The 22090-nt window shown below is 42.7% G+C and overlaps 1 protein-coding gene across 1 annotated transcript in view; it reads left to right on the plus strand.

Annotated features, from left to right (window-relative positions):
- The first annotated feature begins 4498 nt into the window (after window positions 1-4498).
- The window catches only part of MTNR1A (melatonin receptor 1A), a 56856-nt gene continuing 39264 nt past the window's right edge, over window positions 4499-22090 (plus strand). Inside the window, exon 1 of the mRNA XM_072862010.1 lies at window positions 4499-4905. Coding sequence (XP_072718111.1) covers window positions 4713-4905 — 193 coding nt within the window. The 5' untranslated portion in view covers window positions 4499-4712. The remainder of the gene's footprint in view (window positions 4906-22090) is intronic.

The following is a 22090-nucleotide window of genomic DNA, read 5'->3' on the forward strand; positions in this document are numbered from 1 at the left end:
GGACTGTATCAGTGCTCTGGGAGAGCAGCCCAAGAAGCTGGCAAATGTAACGGTGAAAGTGGCTCACAGCATCACAGTGAAGAGGAGCTATGAGTTTCTTTTTTTCCTAGAGTGCCCAAGAACCATCAGCATCGTAACTGTTCTTCAGGATAACGGGGGAACTCTGAAGGTCTCAAAATAATAAGCTTTACTATAAAGAACAGCACCAGACAGAATCTGCACCCACGTAATTGAATGCTGAGCATTCAAATGAGCAGCTGCTCCTACTCTCCATACTACTGCTTGCCACAGAAACACACTGTCACTTCGTTTACCTCATCCCTTTCTCCCTCAACTTTAAGATAGTTTCTACATTTCACTACTGAAATGCCTACTGGGACTGAGCAGAACAGAGTCTGCTTTTATTTATTTCATGCCGCTCCTGGGCTTCTCTGCAGAAGAGAAAGGCACCAGAACATAAAGGATATCAGAATCTGCTGCTTCACTGCCACAGGCACCACAGCTTACCTACTTTCTTGTGCCAGTACAGTTCTCCAAGGGCTTCCTCCAAGATTTGTGTCCAAGTCAGCCCCTTCCCAGGTACCCTATCTATGTCATCAGCCTCCCCAGCTGTTCCCTCTGATGGAAGAAAAACATGCAGTACCCTGATGAAGAATTCTCCAGATGGAGACAAGCATTATGACTTTTGCCCTCCCACTCCATTCTCTGCCAGGCACCCATACCAGCACACTCTCCGTACTTGATCCTGTTAGTGACTATCACATATTCCAGTCCCACCTGCCAGGCAGCCTCCATTCTCTTACCCAGAGAACCAGCTGAATTGCTAATTTCTTCTCATGCTTTCTACATTTCCACCTATCTTTTCAGATGGGTGGTGTGGATCCAGGGACACCTCCCCCCACTCATCTGGTGTCCCTTGCTGGGTAGCAGTAAGAGCTTCTCCACAAGGGAAGGCAAGCCAGGAACCAAGGGAAACCACAGCACAGTCCCACGGGATATGAGAGCAGCAGGCAGAGCCAGATGCTGACAACACGCTCAATCGGTAGCCCTAGACAGGGCAAAGAGATGAGTCGGGCCCAGCACCCATCCAGAGAACCCACGGTAGGATCAACAGGAGACAGGAGCAAAATCAAGAGTACAACATCAATCCAAGGTCAGCCAGGAAACAAGGCCAGAGACAGGACTGGCAACAGGCACACCCACAACGTCACTCAAGCAAAGACAAATCAGTGCTCTTCTAAGACAGACCAGACAAGTTCTGTGTTTCTTTACATAATAAGGTAAATTCACCAAAAGCTGATTCAGATCTCTGCTAACTTTGCTGATTACAGTGAAGTCAATCCTGATTTAAACGATTATAATAGGGGGTGACTGGCCCTAGTGATTTGCTTGTTCTCATACCTCAATCACTTCTATGCCACTTTCATGTAAAGCATAATTTAACTTCACTTACTCTTTAAAAGTGCATATGTAGAAAAAAAGTGTAGAAAATGTGAGGAAAGAGGGACCAGTCCCAGAGGATGTGACAGATAGTACCAGAAAAACTGCCTCTAAGGCTGTCTGACTGACTCTGAATGCTGATCGGTGTGAACTAGCCTGATCTTGTCAGAGCTGCTCCACTGCAGTTTTCACAGCCTGCTTATTTGGGTGGCATCTTAAAGTCCCTAACTCTCCAAAATGCGAGTCAACACCTGTAAAACCTTAAAGAGCAGCATGTTTTCTAGGATGAGTATCTCTGTCAAGGTGAGAGGACAGCCTGGGGGGAATGGGAAGGTAGTCCTGGCTGGAGCCTGACCCATGTGCTGATGCTCAGTTCCTGCTCTCCAGGAAGCAAAGCTGGCACACAGAGCAATAGCACAAGGCTTCTCAATGTATCTTGGCCCTTGGTGGTGCTTGGGTCACCCTTAGCTCTTACAGGGTTTTCTGATAGGACCTCTCCAGTTCCTTTTTCAGGAAGCATTCCCTTCCCTAAGCATTGCTCTCACCAGCACAAGCAGCCTTTGTGCTCAGTGTATACTCTTGTCACAAGACTGAAGTGGGACTGAGTGATGTCTCCATTCTCCTGTGGGTCTAAATTGCAAACGTGTGGCTGAACATCCCAGCAACGAGACAAAGCACAGCAGTCCCCTCATGGACCAGATTCCCTTTCTTTGAAGCAAAATCCTGGGCTGATCTTCATCAACCACTCTACCTTCCGGTTAAAAATATCTGACCTTGTGAAACTTCACAGCTCTCTCTGGGCAGCCCCTCCCTGTCCAGTGAAACACCCGATGAGGTCTGCTGAGGACCAGGCAGTTCCGCCTGTCTCTACTTGCGCCTGCCCTTGATCTGATGGCCCCCTGATACTGGCTCCCCCTAATTTTAATCTTCTTCCACAGCTTGATAACCTATTTGTAATGCACCTACAAGGACACACACGTTCGTTTTTTTCTCTCTGCAGGACCACCTCCAAGGGGGGGACGACGACGGGGGGACGGGACAGGGTGTGCTCACCACCCCCCCCCTGCCCAGGGGCTGCCGCGGTGAGGGGGGACCTGCTGCAGCCTCCCTCCCGTGCGGGCTGCTGCTCTCCTCCAGGGACGGGCTTGGCTCTCCTCGGGGCAGCTGGGGGGACAGCTCTCCAGTGCCCACACAGCTCCTCGGGCCTGCTCTTTATCGCGGCGGGGGGTGTGTGTGCGTGGGGAAGACACGACACGCTGCCGGAATATTGAGCATTTTTAAAGGCATTTTAAAAGCCATCTAGTGAATCAGTGCTCCACCACGGAAAAAATGCTCTCATGCAGCAGCGGGAGGCTGAGCCGCTGTGCTCCACCGCCCGCGGAGCTGCAAGAAAGCGCCGGGTGAACCGGGAGCTCGGGGTTCCCCTTACACCCACCGCCTTTACAGCCCAGCCCAGCCCAGCCCAGCCCAGCCGTGCGCGCTGGGACGGCGGGGCTGGCCGGGGCGGGGAGCGCCGCCGCCGCCCTGCCTCTCCGCGCCTCTCGGCGGCAGCGCTGGAGGCAGCGGGCCGCCTGCCCCGGCGGGCTCGGAGAGGGGGCTCAGCCCTGGGGGGAAAGCGCGGCCGTCGGCAGCGCCTCGGGGTACGAGCAGCCGCTGCCGCCTTCGCTGAGGTCCCCGCGGCAAGGGCCGGACCCGGCCGCGCTGCCAAGGGCCGCCGGTTTTCTTCTCACACCCGCCGCCGTTACGTAACCGTTGGTCATAACAGTTTTTAACCGCTCGTAACGATGGCTGTAATCATTCATCACCAAGGACTGCCATTACAAGTGTAACACTGCAACCGCCGGGCGGCTGAGCGCGGGTTGCGGTCGTGACGTGGCGGCGGCAGCAGCAGGACCCTCTCCCGCCCCGCGCAGAGCCGCGCAGAGCCGCTGCCTGCGCCCCGCGGAGCCTGCGCCGCCCCAGGAGGAGCCCCGCGCTCCCACTGCGGACTCCCCCCCCCCCCCCCGAGGTTTCGGGTACCCCCGAGTCGCAGCACCCCAGTAAGTGTTTCGGGCGGGACCACGGTGCGCGGGGGTCGCCCGTGGCCGCCAGCGCCGGCCACAGCCGTGCGCTTAGCGGAGCACAGCGTGAATTGCCATCGCGCTCGCAGCCTCTGCTATCCTGAATGGGAGAGTAATTCCTATGCCCGGCTTGCTCAGATGGTTTAAACAGCTTTATACCACGCAAGCGAGAAGAGCGAGTGCCGTTATTGCAGTCAGAAAACAGTGCTTTTTTTTTTTTTACCGGCACACCCACCGTACGAGGGGGTGAGGGGGTACCCCATTCACTCAACCGGTTCCTCCTCACGGCTGGGCAATGGCTGCCCGTTCCCCCCGCGCTGCTTTTGGGTAACGGCGGAGCCAGACCCCAGCGGGCTCGTAGCTGCGGCGTGCGGCTCGCCCGCGCTGCCGAGCGGGTGGGGGAAGGCGGGGGGGCTGCCGGGGCGGTGTGTCTCCCCCCGCCGCCCCCGTGCAGCGGCGGCACGTGGTGCTCCCGGGACGCGGGTCCTCAGACGCCCGCCCGCCCGCAGCGAGCGCGGCTTCGCGAGGAGCTTTTTATAGCAGCACCGACCCGCTCCCCGACGGGGGTTTCTCGCCGCGCTCACGTTACTGTGCGGGTGCGCTGTTAAAAAAAGACGGGGGAAGAGGGGAGGGGAGTTCAGCGCGCGCCTAATTAAGAGACGGCGTGAACCAGGCGAGCTAAAAATAGCCCCGAGCGCTGCGAACCACGTAACCGCAGGCGGCAAAACCGGCGGATCCCGCTCGCGCCTCCGCCGCTGAATGGAGCGGCCGGCAACGAATGGGCGGCGGGCGCATGAATGGGGCGCGCGGGGCGCGGGCGCCGCGGGGGGGCGCTGTGGCGCCGCGCCGCCGCCGCGCGGCAGCTGGAACCCCCGGCCGCGCACGTGCCGGCGCGGGGGCGGCTCGGTGTCACCTGGCGGCAGCGGTGGCGGCGACGGCGGCGGGCGGGGCGGAGGCGCGCGGAGGCTATAAGAGCGTCCCGCCGCGGCACATGCACACTTCGGGGAAACTTCCTCGCCGGAGCGGCCGCGGCCATGGCCGTGGCCGTGGGAGGGGCGCCCGCTCCCGCCAGCCCCGCTCCGCCCTAGGGCGGGCAGCCCCGCGGCGGAGGGCGGCCGCGACCCCCGCCCCGACCCGCCCCCGCGGCGGACAGCGCTGGCGGGTGCGCCCGCTCCGCCGGCACCCGGCTCTGCCCTGGGAGGCGGCGGCAGGATGAGAGTGAACGGGAGCGATCTGAACAGCTCCGTCCTCCCGCGGGACCCGCCGGCCGAGGGCGCCCCGCGCCGCCCGCCCTGGGTGACCGCCACCTTGGCCGCCATCCTCATCTTCACCATCGTGGTGGACCTGCTGGGCAACCTCCTGGTCATCCTCTCCGTCTACCGCAACAAGAAGCTGCGGAACGCGGGTAAGGGGCGGCGGGGGGTCGGGGGGGCCGGGGTGGGGGTGGGGTGGGGCGGCGGCTGCGGGGCGCAGCGCCCTGGCCCCTTCGTCCGCCGGCAGAACTTTGCCCGGGCGCGCAACTCCAGGGCCCGGCGCCCTCTGCCTGCACCCCCAGCTAGCGGGTACAGGCTGTGACAGGCGCCAAGGGCTGCATCTCTCGCACGGAGCCGGGGATCGAGCGGGTAAGGGTATTTTTAGCGCCCGCCACCGAATCGTGGTGCTATTTTTAGCTCTCGACAGTTCCCACCTAGCAAAAAAGAAAGGCAAGTAAGCCTTATTTAAGAATGAAGTTTCGACGTGGTACTGGGGATGCTGCTGTGGCATACAGTGTGTGTCTGTGCATGCTGGATCCTGTTCTTCTGATCGATTTTCTTTGAGTTACAGAAATGTCTCCAGTAACCAATACTATGGTTGGAGCTTCAAACCAAGCAAATACTAAGTTACAGACATCGCAGGATTCAGAGAAAAATAACCAAGACAGTAACTTCATTTTCTTTGTTCACCTCCTACTTGCTATCTAGGTCTTTGGGGAATGGGAAACATCTGACAGAAAACAGATTTAGGCACGTTCTTAAAAAAAAAAAAATCTCTAATTTCAACAGGGTAGATTCTGTGATGGTCTATTGAGTAAATCCCTCTTAGTTCATGGATTATTGGTCAGACAGGCAGGAACTTCCTCAGATTCATTCTGCTTTACCGTGTCAGACCAGCTGCTGCGCACGTGTACCAAATCTGTGCACTCAAAGCCCTGTGCATCTTTCATTGAAAAAAATATGGGAGCCTGTGAAGAGAGCTGCATTCTTAATGAAAGCAGAATTTCACTGCATGACGATTGAGAGGCTGCTTTTACTTTTTTCACAACTGGCTGTCGGGTTCTTATAATATAACTCCACTATGTTCATTAGATAGTGGTTTAAAATTCATCTGAGGGGGAACTGGAGCCCGGGCTTTGCTTTAAGCTAGTCTGATAAAGGTAGGTAGTATTGGGCTCTGGCAAACAGTGGCATGCTTAACTTCCTAAGGTTAAGTCAGGTAACTCAAACGGATTGTATGTTTCACTTTTATTCAGCCATAGTGGAATGCTAATACATGGGATCAAAACAAAGACTGACAGATTTTATCTTTTTTTCTCCCTATGGTTGCCGCTGATGTAAATTCTAAAAGCTATATTCCCTTCTTGCTTTCACTGACAGAAATTTCATTCACTGAAGGTGGCAGGGTTACACACTACCATACTATATATTTGAGAGGAGAATCAGACTCCAGAAGTCCAAGTCAGCACTTGACTACCCTTGTTCCCTGGGAGATTTTCAGATGGAGGGAGAAAGGGTTGAGATAGGCGTATTACTGGGGTTATTTCAGGGGAAAGGGTGATCTCCTCCTCCCCCTTAATTACTAAATATATACTTCAGCGCTTCTGTGGGGAGTTTGCAATACAGACGTGTCTGGTAATAAGTCTGAAATAACCGTGGTGCCTGTTTTCTGGAAACATAACTGAATCATCGGGCTCTATGTGTGCGCATGTTCTCTGCTGTAGATCTCGTGTAATCCCTCTTCAATCCCGACACGTGCTCGCTTGCTCACTCTTACTACATTTCTCGCTCTTGCCTTTTCTGTCATAGTGCCTGTTAACCGTTGCCAGTTTGCTGCAGTTCTTATCTCCTACAGCTAGGAGAACAGAGCATTCTTCTGAACAGAAATTATTTTAGACTGGAATGTGAACTAGATACTGTTTTACCCTCTGAAATTAAGGATTACTGAAAACAAGTAGATACTTGGTACGAGATAGGAAATAGTTTATAGTGTGTTTTAGGAAAAAAATAAACAGTAACAATATGTTTTTAAAGTTTTAAAGCTTCTTTTTCTTCAAAGTAAAGATTTTTTTAGTACATGGTTAAAAGGAAACTATGGAAAGAACATAATTCATTAGCTTCAAAAAGGTGTGCAAAGTGTTTTTGACTAATCCTGTAAAAAGCTATGCCTGGGCATAACTTTACTTATGTGAGCACCACTATTAAACTTGGCATTGAATTAAGAAGGGGTTACTCAGGCAAGTAGATTTATGGTGAGGCATAAGTATTTAGAAAACTCTGGCCTAATATCTGTGAGTATGAAGAAGAAAGAGTTTCCTAAGTCTTGTTTACACCAATTCAGATTATTCAGGAAGAGATTACATTGAAAATAATCTGATTTATACATACAATTAATTTGTAACTTGCTAATTATAAAGACAGTTACAACTTTTTACAGAGCTGTAATAAGAAAGAAACTTCTGATTTTACAACAGCCTATATTAATAAGTCTTTTGCTGGCACATGTATTGAGGAAAAAGGACACAGGATGAAAATTCCACTGGAAAAAGGTCAGGGAGGAACGGAAGATACCTCCTGAAGAAAATGTATCTATCTCACTGAAGACTTTCTTCCTTCTTTGCAAGAGAGGACTAACAGAAATAAGGAGTACCTAACACTTTACCAAAAAGGTGGATTTGGTGGGGGAAAACATCTTGCATCTCTGTCCCACTCTCTATTACGTAAATATTTTTGGAAGATAACTACAAATTGAACCTGTGGACTTATGAGTAAAAAAGTGCATTGGGGAATAGTAGGAAGGCCTAGAAAAACCTTCTCAACAAGTGGTGCAACCTTCTTGACAGTCAGAAGGTTAGTAAAAGACATTGATCAAAGCAGAGGAGTCAGTATCTCAAAGAAGTTTGTCACAGCAAGCGAGGAGTGTCTGATACTACAGACTCCTTCATAGTCACAAGCATGGCTTCAGTAGATGCTCTTCTAGACACAGAAGCTGATGATGCAACTGGTAGGATCCTCTTTTATTTAATGTACTTGACTTGTAATAAGTTTCATAGTTCTGGTCTGGTTTTTTTATGGTGGCTTTGTAATCTAACAGGTGCCTGACACCAATTCAGTCCTGATGGGAACAGCTGCAATTTAATGCTGGCCTACACAAAGACTGAATTTGGTTTATGATGTCTGTGATCTTTTAACTTTGAAACAAAGTTCAAGGGAAACATTCAAGGCATAAGGATTTTAATGCCCATATCTTGACAGTACGTTCATGCAGCTTGAACTTTAAACTGATGTGCTTTCTTTAATAATTAATTTTAAAAAGAATGAGAATAGCTCTTTTTGAAAAGAAGTTTGATGTAAATAATCCTAGTGTGTCTCATTTTTTCCATTGCTAATATTCATAGATCAGAAATAAGGTCATTCAACAAGTCCCAGCCCGAAAAGATGAAATAACTAGCCTTAGGGAAGGTGGATTAAAGAAATACTAGTACTTTTTGCAACAAGTGGAGTTTTACTTGAAACTATCAACATTGGATTAGAGCATCTCAGAAAACTGAAGAGATCATTTAAAGTGATTTCTGTAATATTACATGCAAATTCAGTGATTGTTAGTATCCTTATGCCTTTGTTGTTACCCACACCAAGAAAAACAATGCATCAAGAACAAGGTGAGGGAGCAGTTGTAAGTCTTTGACTATGGAGATTAGTTTACTGCTTGTTACGTTAAAATGTCAGTTATCACGCACCTATCGTTTTGGTGACGGGGGATTTGGGTACTTAGTGACTGCAGGACTGGACCATTCTTAAGGTCAATGAAGAAAGCTCTTTTGAGTGCTATTATCCCTCTTGCTCTTCTTTCTCTTCCTTTTGAAACTGTTCCCTTGGCCTGGTTGGTTGCTTTTACCTGGGTGCTTTATGTGATGATGAGGTCCAAAGGTGCCCTGGCTACCCCTCCAACAGACTCCTGGGTTGGAAGGGAGCCTCCAGCAGGCAAGAAGAGAGTCCCAGCAGGCTCACCCTCACTCTTCTGTACCTGTCCTGCCTGCTAACACCTGACATGAGTTGGGATAACACCAGGGACTGGTGCCAAGCTGGTAACCAGCACTTACAACATCAGGGCAGAACGCTGCATTCACCCCCTTCTCACCAATCTCTGTTCTGTGCTAGATGCATTTGAGTTTTTGTACTTTTTCCCAGTTTCCCATGTTCTTGGCCCAAATGTCTTGTTGCTAAAACTAATTTTTGTTACTAGTGAAGAAGGCAGAGAGGAAGTCTGACATTGCTGAGGCTCCAGGGCCTTAGAGCAGCAAGGTACAGCTGACTTCACTAGGACTGCACACATGCTTAAACTTAAGTATGTGTGTTAACTACTTTTCTGAATCAGATGGCAATGAAAAAGGGAAAAAACAATGTTCATATGCTAAATCTGCCTCAGCTGCATTAGGTCCAAACAGTTCTGTAAGGACAGCTCTATGAGTGCTCAAAAGAATAATGAACTCAGGAGTAATCCTTGACCAAAATCTGTGAGATCAGTGACGTCACTTATGGAAGAACTAAGGAACACAGCTACTTACGATTTTTTTTAAATCCAATATTTGTTAAATAGTACAGCCAATTGCAAAACTGGGGGACGGGATCTATCAGTAAGAATTTTTTTTGGAGGCTTTTCAAACTGGCCCTGGGTTTTGGTTTGAGCAGTGTAAGAATCTAGTTGAAGAGTGTTCCTCTCTTAGTGCATTTTCTAGAATATAAATTTTTAATATAAGAATGGAACTATCTTTTGATAATCAGATTGGAGATCTCATCAGCCTTTTCAGAATACAATTGTTCTTGATGATGTTTTGTTTTTTAGTTTTAAAACGATAATGTTAAATGCTCTATTAAAGACTGTTTTATCTAATAAATAAAACTCCTGTTGTAAATTCAGACTAATGGAATCATTGTTTGTTCACAGGTGATCCTTGGACTTTTTGTACCCCGAGAGAAAATGGGTAGCCTGACAAATATTTGACTCACAGGAGATAACTTGTAGAAGATCAAGTTGTAGCACAAATTCAGGGTTCTGACGAAAACTGAGATGTTGATGGCAATGAACATTATTTCAGACATGAATAACTTCGAGTATTAAAAATGGTAAGCTGTTTGGGAGAAGGGAAAACGTCTAGTGGAGATGCTGAACTTTGCTAATTGTTGAATAGAACTGAGCATAAAAATACAGTTTAAATAAAGCTGTTCCTCAGACTGGTTTTGACTGAATAATTTACTGAATGAAAGGTTTACTTCAGAAACCTGTTTAAATGGCACTGTGCTGTCAATGGCCAAAGGTAGAGATGAGTATTTCAAATAATCAATACTCTATTCTTACTAATATGTCTGTCAAACTCAGCTATTTATTCTTTCTGCAAGATTCTGCATTCTGAAGTTTTTAGAGGCACTGCTTTTTCTAGTTTGCTGCTGCCAGCAGACAATGGTACTGATACGCTACACTATTTGCTGTCTCTTTTAGGTTATTTTTTTGGAGGGGTTCTCCCTTTTGTCATTAAGATTTTTTTCATCCTTAATCTTTTCGTTAGCAATTTCTGATCTGCTTCTACTCTTATCCCTTTTCTATTTCTTTTTACACTAGCCAGTTTCTTATCTTGTTATAACATAGATACTTCATGTCTTTCTAGCATAAGACATCATCAGCAAGTCTAGCGACAAAAAATGCTACCAACAGTCATCCAATGCTGATATGACAATGTCCATTCTGTTTGTACAATGAGGCTTGCTTTCCTAGGGCAATAAAAATGTTGCAGTGTCAATTCAATGCTGTGCATCACAGTTTAATTTTGCAACCTCAATAAGAACCTTGTCACCCTTGCTGTTGGCAATTTTTCTTCTACTCACATCTATGAGCTGCCTCAAATTCCACATTTGCCACTCCTGAGAAACAATTACCAACCTCTGTTTCAGGAGGACAAGTGTTACTAAGAATTCTTCAAGATAACAGAACACAGTTTGTTAACATTTTAATGTTTGCTTATTTAATGAACAAATAAACATGTATTTAACATGTGTAGTTAAATAATGCTTGAGACTATAATACAAATGCTGCTACTAAAGAAGTGTTCTTTCAAAATCCTGAAGTCACAAAGATGGGCATTCTTACAGTTCAGTGGGATAATCCAGGTTCCTATCTTACAGGACAAAATAAAGGTCTGATTATCTTCTTAGTTTTAAGGATGGATAAAATAGACAAAAACTTCACCGATACCCTTAGATTCAGATGATAAGCATGCTGCAAACTTTTTAATCTTTTCTTGTTCAAGTAGAGCAGAAACGAAGCTATAATCAGTAAGTTTGTTTATAACTTTTAAATAGTGACTTCTGTAACTTCTAAATAGTTTTGTGGTAATAAACAACCAGTAAGTGTACAGTTTTGTCCTATAGTTCTTTTTTTAATGAAGCTTGTTATCTGTAAAGAGAAGGCAAACTTATACCCCTTCCTTGAAGAAACACCTTGCACCAAAAGTAAAAGATTTTTCAGCTCATTCTTTTCATTTTATAAATTATCTAATACAGTACCAGGTCATATCATTAGATATGCTTTTTGAAGAATAGTTATTACCTTATTGATGATCATAAAAATGCAGCTCTTGATTATCTCAGAGTCCTATACTTGAGTAAAGGACTTGAATTAGGTTGTCCGGGTTTGGCCGGGGGAAAGCTGGGGTTATTTTGGTCATGGGGGACTCCTCATCTTTTCCAGTGCTAGAGTTCTAAGAAAGTCCTTCAGTGCTTCACTCAGACTCTCTAATCTCCCCTAACTCCTAAGGTCCCCTGCTCTCTAAAACAAAAGAGAGAATAGAAGCAGCTGATTTCAAACCCTGCTATGTGTGGCCAAGCAGTGGAATTGTCTATTCAAATACATACTAAGCAGCTGGAAAGGTTTATGGATTGTTTCAGGTTAATTATATTTTATTTTTCTGTCCACACCTTTAAACAGACCATTTAGCTAACTTTGTTGTGTAAGTTGGGCAGGATATGTAACTTTTCCATTCAGGCCTACAGAAACCCATTCTACATGATGTGTACGTGTGATGCTACATGTGATGCTGAAATATAAGGTCTATTTATATGATATCACCTTGACTTTGCTTTTGGGGTGCAGGTGCAAGGTTAGCAAAACGAACTGGTCTTCAGGGAGAGGTTACCAAGCAGAGGTACTCTGTCCCCGTGCTGACAGAGGTCAGCTGCTCCCTTGGTTTTGTGTAAGGTCAGTCTCTCACATTGCTTTTGTTAGTAGGCCATTCCAGCTGAACCTGAGTATTAGCCTAGTGTGGTTACAGTGCAACAGTCAGTACTACGTTTTTAGCCAGACAAGATGGCCAACTCTATAGCTATTGGCCAAAGTGATGAATGGGCATGAGTACAGGAATCGGCCTTGAAAATTGGTATCCAGTCACACCCTAGAGAAGTTTCAGCAGATACCTATCTTTGTGTGTGTTTTGGGGAAGAATCATCAATGTTCTTTCCCCCCTGGGTAGTAGCTATGGATTTCATTTGGTGTTCCTGTTTTCCAGACTGAGTGATGAGCAGTTTTCTACTCCTTAGTCTTACTTGATTTTTAAGGACACATTCCTCTCCCTGTCTGTGTTGGGTAGAAAAGCAGTGATTTCATTTTCAGAGGTGAAAGAGTGTTCTTAGCCCAATACAGTTAGGGTATGGATTTTTTTGTGTTAGAGATATTGAAAGGAAGGTACCTCTTTATGTGAATTTCCCTTATTAGCAGCCACTATTTGCCCCTTCAGTCAAACATCACAAAGTCGCTCATAAAATGAAGAATTGCAATGCCTTTTTATCCTCCTTCAGCAGTCTTTGTTGTTTTGTTTTGTTTTGTTTTTTCTTAAGTAACAGCATCCACAGACTTATGTTGAGACTGGATATTGTTGAAAATATGGGACTTACATATTATGAAGAATGGAAGTTTGCATAAATGCAAATGAATCAGTTGCATTTTTTTTTTTTCCTTTTGGATGAAGAATTAATGGCCTATAAATAAAAAAAATGCCACGTTTTTTTATTAACAGTTTATGTGTATTTTGCATTCATATGGTCTGTCTTATAGTAATTATTTACATTAAAGGTATGTCTCCAGATTATCTCTGGCTGTGTAATTCTGGGGTCTGCCTTCTGCAATTTGAGTATTATAATGTACTGTAATGCCTGCACCTAACATTCAGGTTCACATAATTTGCAAATACAAAACCGAGGTTCTTCCCCACATTTCCGTTATGCCATATTACATCTCCCAACCTTCCCTGAATCTGTGTTACTGAATTAGTTCTCACTTAGAATAAAGGATTGAAAGGGACCTTCTCTATCATCAAGTCCAACTTCCAGGTGTAGTAGGTGTTCACAGAAATCCTTTCAGAATCACCCTTCACCTTAAGTTATAGCTTTTTCTCCTCATTCCAACTCAAGAAGGGTATTCTTCCTGCCTAAATGTATTTTCTGTCAGTTTACATGCTTTTGCTATTGTACCAATGTTACCTAACATTACTTAACATCTCTCTATTCTTGTAATGAGTGAGAATAAAAACATCATCTCTTGGCTGTCATTTTGCTAGTCAAAAAAAGGCGGATATAAAATTCTGTTAGTCTATTTACAAAATAACCTTTCACCTTCTGCAAGAGAGCACTACCCCCAGGAGTACGCCTGATCTCTGGAAATACCTTCCCTAAAAGCGAAATCCTGGTTTTACTGAAATCAATAACAAACCTCTTACCAAGGTGAGTGCCTGTCTCCTTTCACTTTTGTGGTTGTAATGCTTGCCCATGAGTAAGAAGGCTGCTATACTACTAACAATCTTAAACCTAAAGTGTGGTAAGCAGAGAAATCTTTACCACAACTTTGGAGTCAGAACAGGATTTTCGTTGGATCACTGATATCCTTGCAATAAAGCTGATACAGATCAGGATCATAAGTGCCTGATCTATATATCCTGAGGTGAATGCATCATGGGAAGCCACTTACAATTTCATGTACAGTGGGTATGCAAGCTATTAAGTCTGAGAATTGATGCTTCAAGAACGCCCCTGGGAATAAAGAAAAAACAAGAGATCATCTACTACTGCAGTGCTGTCCTTTCTAGGGTTTTTTTTTGTTTAACAAATGCATATTATGTTACTGAGGTCAAAGACAGTTTGCTTGTACTAGAGTTGTCTGGTCAGATCATGTCAGTTTATCCTTGATATTATCTTTGTCCTCTTCTGCTTTCTAGAAACTCATAGTTCTTTAATATGTTCATTAAGCAGAATAAATTACAGAATTGGGGTTTTGCTGCTATAGCCTCATTGTACGGATTGTCTGGTGGTTCTGTTGCCAAATATGACATCATTATATATATGTATGATATTCCTTTGGAAATGTCTCTTATCAATCTGCTTATCTCCAACCACTATGTTTTCAGCTCTCCTCTTGATTTTTTTTCCTTGTCTAAGGAACCATACTGTTGAGAATCTCTGCAGTGCCTTATAAATCCATCTTACTCTCCCTTCCTGATGATGCAACACATTTCAATACCTGTTGCTAAGGAGTTTCTTAGTATTGGCTATGTCTTGTTTTGGGGATACACAGAAGCACATTTGTATTAAAGCATACGTAAATCCTACTGGGTTTTACCATGTTGCAGAAGGTACTCGTACCAAAGGTTGTTCCATTTTGTGGTATATGTTGGTTTTATGTACAGATAGAGATCCACCTAGAAACATTTCCTCTAATTATCTGGGTATTTTTGCAGAAAGTACATTTTCATTTTCTTTTCTTTTTTTTTTTTCCCCCCTAATGCAGCATGTGTGTGCAGCTTTTGCTTTACCTGTTAAACTGTCTTTATCTCAACCCATGAGTTTTCTCACTTTTACTCTTCCGATTCTCTTCCCCATCCCACTGGGGGCGAGTGAGCGAGCGGCTGCGTGCTGCTTATTTGCTGGCTGGGGTTAAACCACGACAAGCATCCACTGGCACGTTGTAACTCATAGTTTTGTATATTGCTTGTGAATATACACACTCTCTCTAGAAATGAGGATCTCTCGTATGCAGGAGAACAATATTCAGCATGTCTGACAGGAAGGAAGGACAGGAATGTTTCTTTATCTTTCCTCCATCTAGACACAGGTGGTGGGTTTAGTTCATGGTATAAATTAGAACAGCATCAATGTTTCTGTAATTCATGCTTATTACAACAGCTCCCACAGGGATTTTTGTATCAATAAGTGTCACATAAACATATCTTTCACTGGCCAAGCTCATTCTAACTATTTTGCATGTAAGCGTCCAGGACTACAGAGTTAACAGTAATCCCCATCAGACTGGGTAAAACAGCTTTTCATCTCCTCTGAATACTGGCAAGTACAGAGAAGACAGAAGAACCCAAGTTTGTGTCTTGGCATATAGGAAATACCTAATGTAGAGCTCAAAATGCAGTCAGATTTTCTTGGACTTTCTTGCAGCAAAGGTTTTCAAACATTGTTTTTAGCAAATAATTGGGCATTTCTTTTGCAGCTTCTTTTACAAATTTTTGTACATCCTACTCCTGTTTTTTGCAGCTCTTCTGATTCCTTTTTCTCTTGCTCATTCAGTGTATCCCACTACTGGGAATCTCTGCAGTGCCCGATAAGATTGTCAACTACGAACATTTTTTTAGTTGCTGGAAACCTGCCTTGATTTTCATAGTTTTTATGGCATAATACTTGTCTTGTTCATAGACGCTCTCCTCCAACAGTATTTTGTATCTACCTAACATACCCACTTTTGTTCAATTATTTTTGGACGTTCCTAGGAATTTGTCCTGCTTCTGTTCATCATACATTTGCACTTTTTCTTTAGATGGTCCATACCCCACTGGTTATTATGCTGAAGATGGCATGAAGATGACCACTGCCATATTGAAGAATAACTTTGCACTATCCTTGCTAAATTGTTTGCTCCTGAAGTTTTTTTTCCTTTTTTCTTTTTTCCCTTGCATTTTTCCATTGAGGGTAGATCTGTCAGGTTTTGTCTGAAAGACACTTGTTTTAGAGTTGTTATTGACTTGGGTCTCTCCCTTATGGGATCCATTACACATTCTGTGAAAGCTGTTTTTTATACACTCTATAATAATAGAATACTGAGATGCTGCACTGTTCTTAGGGGCATTATGACTACTAGCATTTTAAAAGGAGGTTGAGTGCTGCTTTTGCAATTATTCCTTTATCGTATCCATTATAAAGTATCCATTATAGTAGCCATTATAAAGTATCCATTATAATGCATACTTAGTGACAATCTAGAGGAGATTATACAGTTGTACAAAGCTTGCCCTTGCACCTTGTTAATACTGCTTGCAGCGATCATTATCTAAAACATGCCCAAAGATAGGGCTGAATCTGACAAACATGTAAATGCGTAAGTATGAATGGTAAAAAAGAAGCAAATAAGCTAAGTTGAAGCAATTTAGTGGAGGCAGAATTTGCAATCTGCTTGTTTTGTACTGGGGTATCCCGTTTGTCACAATAGTGACACATCCCTTCATTGTAAGCTTTTCTAGTGGGTCTTCTGTTTTACTTTTCTCAAGCTGTTGCAGTGAACAAGGCTTTGCTGCCAGAATGCTTACTGGAGTCTAGCTGCTTGAGCACATCTTTCTTGTGCAGAGATAACTTCATGGACTACCACCAAAGCAGTGAAGTGATTTCTACCATCTTTTGCTTATAGTCAGATATTCATATTATGTCCTGTCCCCATATTTACTCAGAAAGCTTTCTTGATCAGATTCAAATTTCACAGAGATTTCAGCTCTTTGTGTCTTTTGAATTGCTGACCATTCCTTGTGATGACTGGACAGACTGCTTACTTTACTCAAAAACATGAAACTTGCTTGTCTTGCAAATAAATCTCCAAATCATGAATTTGCTTGTGTCGTTTTTTGGTCTACTCTCTTACACAGGTATTCCAAGGAAGTAAATGCAATTGCCAGTAGTAACACTGGGTTGCAGCTCCAGTATATGTTTAATTTAAGCTAAAACCCATTCTGAAGATATACTTATTAACATTATTTTAAGAATTTATTTTGTAGGAGCATTTCTACATATTCATGTGATAAGTACAAATGTAGTATGTGACCAAATACTTTTTCCAGAAACACTAAAAAATGGACATTTTTAGTACATTGGAATGGTACTGGAAATAAAGGACTTTCTAATGATCATCTGTAAATTAAAATAATATTATGCCTTCTATATTCAGAAACTCTGAGCAGCTACTGAGGTAAGAAAAGAGTCAGATGAGCTGACAAGTTAGGCATGCAGTATAACTGGAAAGGTTAGATTAATATGTCAGCTACAGTAGGGCACTAATTAGGCAGTAATCCTAAAACCAACCTTCCTCTCACAGGTCTAAGTGTGGAGTTAGTTATTAGAAGTAAGCTACTAGTCTCTTTGCATGTGTACCTACATGGTTACTTGGGGCTGGAGTCTGTCTGTCCTACCGGAGACTGTTGTGAGGTTTAGAAGCTCCACACCCTACCCAGTGATTACAGCTGCAATAATTACAGTACTCATGGTGGACAGAAAGGGCCTCACTGCAAACTTTCAGGCGTTCAAGGTGATTTTAGTCCACAGGGTGTCATTCAGCTAGCAGCCTCAAAATGGTGCTGTTCTCTCTCATGCTTTCTTGCTTTCTTTTATTTCTCTTGCTCCTGGAAAAGAAATTGGACCCTTCAGAGCCCAGAACATTTTGGATTGAGTTTTTCTGCAGTTGGTGTCATTTGATAACTATCCTGATTTTGATAAGTACCCTGATTTATCTGCCCTGAAATTAATTATTCAACTTAGTTTTTAGCTCCAACTTGGAATCCTCCTCAGCCACCATGCAGAACAGTACACCTACTTCAAGGATGCCTCTGCACCATCCGTGAGAGACGGACCTGCATGGTACTAGGGCCCCATCATAATCCTTGTCACAAGGAGGCTTTCCAGAAGGACCTGCTCTTTTGTTCAGGACATCTTGATTCCACCAGGCTTCTGACCATTTCAGATTGCAGTATTAAGGGAATCCATTTGATTCAGTTCTCCTACCTGTTCATTATCTGACAAGGATAATGAAACATTTTGCTGCTCATAACTAAAACAAAAATGCATGTTATCTAGCATGCTTTAAAGTACTGAATAATAAATGCAAGTGGGCATAGTTCGTTTTGTCATTTTTCTCTTGCCTTTTATTTCTCTGGAGTTTTCAAGCAGCTTTAGGTTGTTTTTCCAGCTCTTCAACAACAAATGGCAGCAAGCTCTCCAATGTTGTTATTTGTGCTCCTTCAGAAGATTAGACTTAAAAAATCTTCTGCTGAAGTTCTAACGAAAGGGCATCAGTTGTCCTTTTCCTTCTTGTCTTCCAGAACCATCTTCCCAGTCCTCTGTAGACTTCATTGACTCTATACCCATACTCAAAGTTCAGAAGTGACCTTTTTCTTTCAGTCTGTGTCAATATATTGAATACTAAATTTCTGAGCACTTGTGTACATGTGACTTCTATTTCTTGTTCTCCCTGGGACTTTTGCTTTTAGTACTGTTCTCTTTTTTTTGTCCTTCTATCTGTCATGTCTTTCCTTCCATATTTATTCCTAGCCAAAGCTTTTAATTCATTACATTTCATTAGATCCCATCATAGTTCTTGCTTTATGTCATGATTTTCAAGCTGTCAGTGTAGAAAATAGCTAAATCCATTGGCTTCTATTGCTTTTTGCAGTTGCTAGGCAATTTTTCTACATGTATTTTCTACATCAAACCCTACATCATATTAAACTGTGACTACACTTAGGAAACAATGACTTTAAAAATTACACTTTAGCATTTCATATTTATTCTGCCTCTACATCAAATCCCTTCAGTTTACAAATCATTGTGAAATACCAGAAATGTTCAGCTAAGAAGGTAAGTATTTTCTACATAGGTAGATAGGCTTGATAGCATCACAGTTAATAACTACTACTAATAGTACCTGAAAGAAAGTGCAGCAATAACATAACTTCAGTCAAAACAATTTCAAAAGATAAGAATTTTATAGTAAGTAGAGAAAAAAATAAATTTGAACCATCTGAAATACAGTATTACTCTGCAAGTGTCTTAGTAACATTTACTGACAAGTGTTCTTCGCTTCTTGCTGTTTCAAGTTCTCGTTTGGATTATGGCCACTGGAAAAAAAGACTGCTTGGAGTTAAGCTGTTTAAACCAGTACCTAATGCTTTGTTAATTGTCCAGACAGATTACTTATTTTAATGACTCAGCATTGCCTTCAAAATTTCATGGTGTCCTGGCACTGTTCTGAGAGGAGAGACTGTGGAAAAAGGGATTAACATGAGTCTTGGAATTTGTCTCAGTTAAGTGGAGCAAATGGTAGAATAATTTTGAACCTGAAGCTCGTGGGCACCTGAAATTCCCATCTGCTAGGTTTGCGAATACAGAAAAAACATCACTGCAAGGTTCCTCTGTCACCAATGACTTTTACTTATACAGCTAACTATTGTTTGGGTCTCAACTGTTTTCTTTGATACTCTGTAAAGCCCTTTGAGCAGTAATAGCATATACAGTACACAAACTATTGACACCAAAAAATAGGTGACAGAAGTCCATAATGAAATAAGAAGAGTAAGGCCTTTCTGAATATGGAACAAAAAATTGCAACCATATGAGATGTTTCAAAAGTCTAGTATTAGAAGAATCTGGACTCAGCTGTAGTTAAAAGTAGTGACTCTCTTTTAAGGACCTGTGTATTCTCTGGAGATGATTCTGTCCAAGTCTAATTGGACATGAAGTCTTTGGCTTTGTAACTGAAGATGCCACAGATGCTAAAGGATCTTATAGATATTCATTTTTCAGAGTTTGTGAAGTTCTGTGAGAGTCTGTAATACTTTGTAAATGAGATTTGGACAGTGTAAAAAATTAGTCCAGGACAAGAAAGATATTAGATCACATGCTGATTTAAGATACAGATGGAATAGGCAGGTATGTATAGGAATGCCATAGACAGAGTTAATCATATACTTGAAGAAGAAAAAGGAATAGGGTGACCTTTTTGATTCCCTTCTATACAAACTGAAATAGGAATATGACTTTAAGATCAATTTTTTTCAACTGAAGTAATGCTCAGCATAACCTTGGAAATATTTGCCAAGAAAATTAACTATCATCTGGCATTGACTGCAGTCTGGTTTAGTTTGACCCATATTGTTTATATATTTGTTGATATTTCTTTGAGGCATATGCAATGATAAGTAATTTCTTCTCAGCTGAGAATCTATTTCTTTCTTATGTTACAACCGTCTGTCTCCTGTTACAGCTACTGTTGTAGTATTGTAAAAGCCCAGTTCCTAAGCCATTTTTAGACTTCACTGTTTGAATGATACTGGCTTGTGTGTAGCATCCCAGTTCTGCTGTTGAATTTACTTGTTCCAATACTTTGTTATGTTCCAATGAACATTTCCCAGCTTCATTCTGGAATGGTCTTTTGTTTCAGCAGGGCAGTCAGTGATTCTTTATCTGAAACAACTGTGCAGGGAATATAACCTTCCACAGCAGCTCTGTGCCACATAGAAGCCTTGTACCAGACTATGACTGCAGCTTTTCTGCCAATCAGCTTGGTTTTCCATGGAGAGAACGTATAGTTAATGTATTTGATTTCTTTCACTATGTCCTCAATGTTATCTGATCCAACTTGCTATTTTCTGTCACTGCTTTCTTCAATGCCTCCTCATAGTCTCTCTGAGTTTGTGTCATGTCCTTAGCCATTGCATGGATGCCTGTAATGTCCCTGAATTAGTCACTTAGTTCTTTTGTCAAAGTATTCCACTATTCCACAGTTGACTTTATCCCCCAAAGAATATGAAAAAATGTGTAATACTGTGTATCTAGTGTGCCCAGTTTAGCTGATTCTTCATCTTTTTTTATCATATCCATTTTCCTTATCCAGAGTAGTTAATTTTTTTCCACCACCTATTTGATTATTTGATCTTAAATGTTTGTAGTTAAGTGCATAGACTCTTCTTATTTCTTAAGATCTATGTTAGGATCTTCAAGATCAATACAAATTGTAGTTGGGAGGGTGCCTTAGGGCTGTGCTGTTAACATTTGTCATGACAAATTCACACTACTTATGGTTCTTGCCTTTCTAGGTGTATTTCCGAGTCTATTGACCAAAATTCTTTTCTGAAACTTGCGTATTTTAAAGGACTATATGAATCATTACAAATGTACAACACTCAGGAATGCCCCTAGCCTCTCAAAGAGTTTCAGACACTGCATAATCAGATTTATTTCAGTGATGGATGCATTAGTTCAAAGCATGCCTAGTTTAGCATATTTAGGCTTAGCAAAAAGGAAGCTTTTCAGCTTCAGTGGCACTGTAGAACTTTTCAAGAAAAAGTATTAAGAACTGTCCTTATTCTGGACTGTTGCTTCCACTAAAGTCATCTCACCTGAGGCTTTCTGGATCCTTTCACATCTTACAAGCACAATGTCAGACTACCTTATCTGAGGGAGACCTACTATCTCTATTAAATGAGTAGCCATAATAATGCAATACATTGGCTTCAGTCCCTTTATAAAGCTTGAGTGATACATTCTCTAAATACAGTGAATTCCAAGTTTAGATGTGATTTATTCTGTAGTACTTTAGAGCTGAGGCAGAAATTTGTGAATTTATCTTTTGGGTAAGTCATCTATTCTGGATATGGCAGATTGTGATTTTGTTTTCCACATTTGTGACCCATTACTTCAAAACTTGTGTCTGTATAGAGACTCCGTTGTGTGGACTGCTGTATATATTCCATATATATAATTACATATACTAATTTATGACTTTCAAGTTTGGTACTCTCCCTGCTCTTTTGTGAGTGGTCTATGAGTCTGTCAGTATGCAATTCAGTCTTGATCCTCCCATACATTTTTAAAAAAAATTTTGTGCAGTTTGTGAAATTCTGAAAATGTACCTTGCATGTTGCAAGAATGATAACTTAAAAAGAAAACACTTGAGTTTTTCTCCAAATATCCTTCCTTCTAAATGCCATTTGTTCACAAAAGTGTTTTATTCAGAGAATATGTGTCCAATACACCTTGAAAAATTTACCTTGAAATGAACTATGTAATTAGATGTTCTTTCATGATCATGATCATGCCTCACTGAGGCAATTTCCTACTTAAATTTGCACAGCTGTCTTTGGATGAGATGATACAATGAAGATAAATAGTAGAAGATGTTGGGTTTATTTTTGCTGGAACTGTTCCAAAACATACCATTTCGAGAGGCATCAGTTAGATGGCAAAGCTAGTGGG

This window comes from Ciconia boyciana, chromosome 5 (assembly GCF_034638445.1).
Source record: "Ciconia boyciana chromosome 5, ASM3463844v1, whole genome shotgun sequence".
Classification (NCBI taxonomy): Eukaryota; Metazoa; Chordata; class Aves; order Ciconiiformes; family Ciconiidae; genus Ciconia; species Ciconia boyciana.